This window comes from Nymphaea colorata, chromosome 4, assembly GCF_008831285.2.
Source record: "Nymphaea colorata isolate Beijing-Zhang1983 chromosome 4, ASM883128v2, whole genome shotgun sequence".
NCBI classification, from domain to species: Eukaryota; Viridiplantae; Streptophyta; class Magnoliopsida; order Nymphaeales; family Nymphaeaceae; genus Nymphaea; species Nymphaea colorata.
The window spans coordinates 20,031,945-20,037,458 of NC_045141.1; the positions used below are offsets into that span (position 1 = coordinate 20,031,945).

The 5,514-nt window shown below is 45.6% G+C and overlaps 1 protein-coding gene across 1 annotated transcript; it reads right to left on the reverse strand.

Annotated features, from left to right (window-relative positions):
* Positions 1 to 1,163: 1,163 nt before the first annotated feature.
* Positions 1,164 to 3,415, reverse strand: LOC116252891 (probable inorganic phosphate transporter 1-3). Its single transcript, XM_031627503.2, has one exon. It carries the CDS (start codon positions 3,034 to 3,036, stop codon positions 1,405 to 1,407), a length of 1,632 nt encoding a protein of 543 aa, XP_031483363.1. The 5' UTR covers positions 3,037 to 3,415; the 3' UTR covers positions 1,164 to 1,404.
* Between the last annotated feature and the right edge of the window lie 2,099 nt (positions 3,416 to 5,514).

Consider the following 5,514-nt stretch of genomic DNA (forward strand, 5'->3'; position numbering starts at 1 on the left):
TTATTATTATTATTATTATTTAGGGGGAGGAGATCAAGAAAAGAAACGAGGCAAAGGGCATCTTACAAAATATTCATTCAATTCTTTGAGAATTTAGAGGAGGAGGCAGTCAAAGCTACCTAAACGCTAAAATCAAGAATTGCTATTGCCCACAAAAAATAACTCCTTATTTGTTAATACTTCTTTTTATTTATTCATATATGAATAATCCTTAAAATTTTTTAAAATTTACAATATGTTAGGTGTATCTCTTCTAAAGATTAGGGTAGATGTGTCAGATATAAAACTAAGTGTTTCACGAATGTACCTCAATCTTTGAGGCAGATTCATAAAACTTACAAGAAATGTTGTCACTATAAATAGCCCTTAAAGTTTAAAGTTAAAAAAGGAGATGTAGAGTAGAGTATGATGTATATGTGGAGACAACTTTAGTTAGTAAGTAGAACAACCAAAGTAAGTTTGTGGAATATAATCAATTAAGTATTAAACTTGGATGTGGGAGAAACGGTCACATGCAGCAGTCGGTAGGCATTCTTTAATTGCAGGGTCCCCACTCCATATAATGCCATGCGAGGGGCGATGCCTCGAAACTTCCTTTCACTTCACTTGTGAGAGGCCATCGGAGTACTCTTTTTTCCAACAAACTTGGCAGAGTCTTTTGGCCTCACGCCAAACAAACAATCCTTTCATAACAATGGATCAAAAAATACCACGCTAATTATGTCAGTTATTCCTAGACTCGATGATTAAAAGCTGCACATAATCACACCAAGCTTCTTAAATATTAAGAACATTGCCACTTTCGAACCGCATAATATAAAGGCATATGCTCTTGTAAACTAATCAATGCTCTATAATCAATTTTTTGGTTCTGTTGCAAAAAAGACAAGTATTTGAGTATGCTCGAATTGGTGATGAGGTTATGGTGAATTTGTCGAATCGAATCGACACATAACATTTTAGGCCCCCGATGGACGGATTAATAATTGTGAGATTGTGATGCCATGTGGTTCCAACACCCAAATTGGAGTCCCTCACATGCACCCGTTTAGCTTGAAAGCAACCTTTTGGAGGCTTACCGGATGCGCTCGACGCCGGACGGCAACCAATTCACGACGAACTCAACAAAGGAAAAAATACAAAAAAGAAAGACACAAAGAAGATGCATTTTCACCTTCGGTTTCTTGTACTTATTAATCTTCAAAATCATATTACACGTATCCCAAGCAACTGATAGGACGGAAGAGAGAAAGAGAAGGAGAATCAAGAAACTAAGAAAGACAAAAAAGAATGAAAACGTCTGACAGACTGTGCACGCAAGAAGAAGGACGTGAGGGATCGAGATCGTCGGCTGTGCGGCCATATTTCCCCACAATCTCTCTGTCGTCGCCGGTGACAATACCTCTAAGAACTGAAACCGTACTGAACCGAGGCGGTTCGAGCAGAGCGGGACTCGCCCGACGGCTGCGCCTCCTCGTCCTCCGCCTCGCCCGACATCTCCTCGAGGGACCGACCCTTGGATTCGGGGACCAAGAAGGTGAACAAGAACCCGAGGGCGTTGACGACGCCGAGCACGATGAGGGCGTTCTTCACTCCGATGCCCGGAGGGTAGCCGCGGTCGGTCTGGGTGGGGTCCCTGCTCTGCGCCGCGTACAGGAACCCGAAGGCGCCGACGATCGCACCCGCCTTCCCGGACGCGGCCGAGATGCCGTGGCAGGTCGACCTGAGCCTCGCCGGGAAGATCTCAGCGGGGACGACGAAGGTGGTCGCGTTGGGGCCGAAGTTGGCGAAGAAGAAGGTCAGGGCGTACATGACCACGAAGCCGATGCGGTGGTCCGGCTGCTTCCAGTGGTTGTAGGGGATGGCCAGTGCGAACATGAAGACGGTCATGAAGAAGAAGCCCATCAGCTGGATGGCGAAGCGGCCGACGACGTCAATGAAGAAGACGGTGAACCAGTAGCCCGGGACGGTGGAGCAGAGGGCGATGAGCGTCTGTGCGCGGGCGATGCGGTACACCTCGTGGATGGCGTTCATCTTCTCGGCCTTGGGGATCCACCCGATGCTGGAGAAGATGTCCTTCTGGAAGAGGTTCTGGCTGTAAAACGCGATGTCGAGGAGGAACCAGGTGGAGGCGGTTCCGAGCAAGTGCAGACCGTGTTTCTTCATGAACTGCCGGCTAAACAGGCCGTAGTTGTGGTTGTCACCGGTGGTCATGACTTCGACCTTGTCCTGCTCGCTCTCGAACTGGACTTGGAGCACCTTCGACATGTCCGCCGCCGCCTGCTTCGCGTTCTTCGCCACCAGCGCCGTGTACCTTGCCGTCTCCGGCATCTGCATCCGCCAGTAGTAGGTGAGCGCCGCCGGGAAGGAGCCGAACATCAGGATGATCCTCCAGATGTAGTCGGCCTGCGGGACGGTCGATCCCGCGCGATCGACTGCGTAGGCGGGTGCCGGAAACCTTTTGTCGAACGCCGTGGAGACGATGATGGAGACGATCCCTCCGGCGAGGATGCCGAACCCCTGCATGGCGAACACAGCGGCGATGAAGGCCCCCCTGGTGCGCTTATTGGCGTACTCGGACATGATGGTGGCGGAAAGCGGGTAGTCGCCGCCGATGCCGAACCCCAGCCAGAAGCGGAAGAAGCACAGCGTGGCCATCACGGCGGTCGGGCTTTTGCCGAAGGAGAGGCCCGAGGCTATGGAGCAGACGAACATCAGAAGAAGCGTAAGACCATACACTCTCTTCCTTCCCATCTTGTCACCGAGCCACCCGAAGAAGAGCTGGCCGGCGAGGGTACCGCAGAAGGCGACGCCGTTGACGGCAGCGGAAACGTTGGGGGGAAGGGTTCCCGGCTTGGCAGAGGTGGAATCGAAGTAGTAGATGCGGCCGAGGAGCTTGGTGACGAGGGATATGCAGAAGAGGTCATAGGCGTCGGTGAAGAAACCCATACCGGCTATGACGATGGCAGTGAAGTGGTACCATTGAGTCTTGGCAGCATCAAGTGCGTCCAGCACCTGGAGCTGCTTATTGGCCATGGCCGCTTACTTTCAGGAAGACGAAGCTGCCACTGCCACTTTCTGAGCAACCAAATAGGAGAGGAGGTGAAAGAAGGAGGAATTGGACTGACCGCCTGGTTCTCTCTTTCCCCGCTGCTGAGCTGAGCTGACCTGAGCTTCGGTTTTGGGGATGGACGAAAGAGAAGGGGAATCGGTCTTTTTTATAGCAAGGACCGAAGGGGCAGCTATGCTATACTGTTAAGAGCAGACGGAATATTCTGTGGCGGTGGTTGGGAGCCGGCTGGGTTCTCTCCGTATCTCCCGTCTATGCGCTGGCTTGCCGTTATTAGGCACTCCCCTCCTCCTCCCCCGTCAACACCAAGAAATTTCCTGTAGAGAGAGAGAGAGAGAGAGAGAGAGAGCCTCTGTGCTGCTTTGGCCCCGTCCTTCTTCCACCTCAGCTTCGCCCGAACTTTTCTTCGTGGGGAAAGATAAATATCTGGTCTCGCCATAGCGAATATCTGGATCTTCAGCAGAAAACCGGATCCTATTCAATTCCTAGGAAATTGGGATTATGAAAAAAGAGTTTGATGAGAAATATATGATATATTTTGAAAAATAAAATAAAGTCTAAGAGGGCAGTTGTTTAGAGGAATCTTGGATTTGGATTAGTTTGTCACAAAAAACATTTTGTTACTGTAAAACTATTGTTTCCTAAACTTACTCCAATCTTCAAAACAAATTGATGAGACACTTACAAGATGGTCTTTGCTTTGCTGCCAAACTACCTCTTTTGTTCTTATGCAATGTTAATACTTTTAAAAAAGTAGACAAATTAATTCGTAGTTCTGTGGATGGTTAAATCAAAAAAATACATTTGAATGCAAAGTAATATGGTGGGTGCTTAGAAAATTTGTTTAAAAAATATGCAGTTTACATAAATAGTCAAGCGTTGGTCGAAGAGGTGGGAAGCGCAGTGTGGATTTAAAGTCTGGATCGCGGGGAGACCGAATATACCTTGGGCACCTTCTGATTCCGAAACTGCAACGATAATGGTGTTTTCCTTCTGCATGTGAACGCGATGTTGAGTATTTGAAGGTAGAGAATTTGGGTCCAGATAATTGGCGTTTTATTCTTTTTATTTATTTATATAAAAGACTTTGGAACTTGGTTTTATATATATATATATATCCATCCCGTTGACGTTCAAATACAGACGGAAATATTTTATTTCTGAAAATAAGTCCGTTTTATGCATTTATTTGGGAGATGCACAGTTAGGATACCAATTTACGTTTGCGACGAACCTGCTGCATTGACTTTGCGTCGGTAGAGGTCAGGAGTCAATAAATCAATAAATAAATAAAAATTTCCTTCTTGAGAGGAACCTTTATGCTGTTTTCTCAATGCAATGCGAGCCTCCTGTTTTTCAGCTCCTCCAAAACTCAATAATATGACAAAAAGCGTGAGGGAGTGTTTGAATGACATCTTAAAAAAAAAAAAAGGTTTTGTGAGAACCAAGTTTTGTGAAAACTTGATTAAAACTCAGTTTTGTAAGTTTGGTTTGGATGACAAGTGAAAAAAGAACAAAAATAAATTTATGGGTCTTTAATAAAAATTAAGTTTTATACAAAAAAACAAATTTTGTCAAAATTCAATTTTAATATCCAACAAACAGCCAATAATAAAAAGGTTACGTGAACAGTGTGCAAACTGTAGGCGTGTTTGTTTTTGGGATTACAACAAAAGGAGAGGGCGAAAACGGTTCCATCTAAAAAGAACAAGGGGTACAGCTTGCCGGAGGAACAGTGTCGATGGAAAGGTCAAAGTCGCCGCGCGTACGTCCACTCGATTGCGACGCCCAAGAAAGCGCCGGTGCGAGTCGGGCCACGACTCGGGCCTAATGGGCTGGCCCGTCCCGGCGGTGGACCGTGCCAGTCAAGGCGCGTGGGTTCCAGATTCACACTTCTTTGGCTTTTTACCGACAGAAACCCATTTTACTCTTCTGCCCCTTAAACTTTACCCAACTCTTTGGAAAAGAGCCAAGTACGGAACGCCTTCCTTTTTCGCCCAATAAAATATCCAAAGAGGTTCCCTTTTTTATGCTTCCATAAAAGTGAGGGAAAAAAAATTAAAATAAAAAAACAAAGAGAGGGATTGTTAGGTGACCTTTGTCGGCTCGGCTCGGCTCGGCTCGGGCCGGTTCGATAAGAGTCACAATTAAGGACTCGATGCAGCTTACCTGGATCCCGCAACTCCCGTTAACATAAAAAAAAACTTTTATATATAAAATAAAAATTTTAAATATAAAAATATTTTTAATAATATTTACTATTATTAAATAAAAAATAATATAAAAATTAAATCAAATCGAGCATAATTAGGTCAGTTGAATCGGTTTTTCGAACCCAACCCAGAGACCGATAACTTTCAAATCATGTGCAATGAATTTTACCAATTTTTGATTTGGTGCACAATATTTTTATAAAACAATCAAAATGATAACAGGCTGCTTAT

Coding starts and splice junctions, on each gene's coding strand:
- LOC116252891 (XM_031627503.2), bottom strand. CDS start 3,036: ATGGCCAATAAGCAGCTCCAGGTGCTGGACGCACTTGATGCTGCCAAG.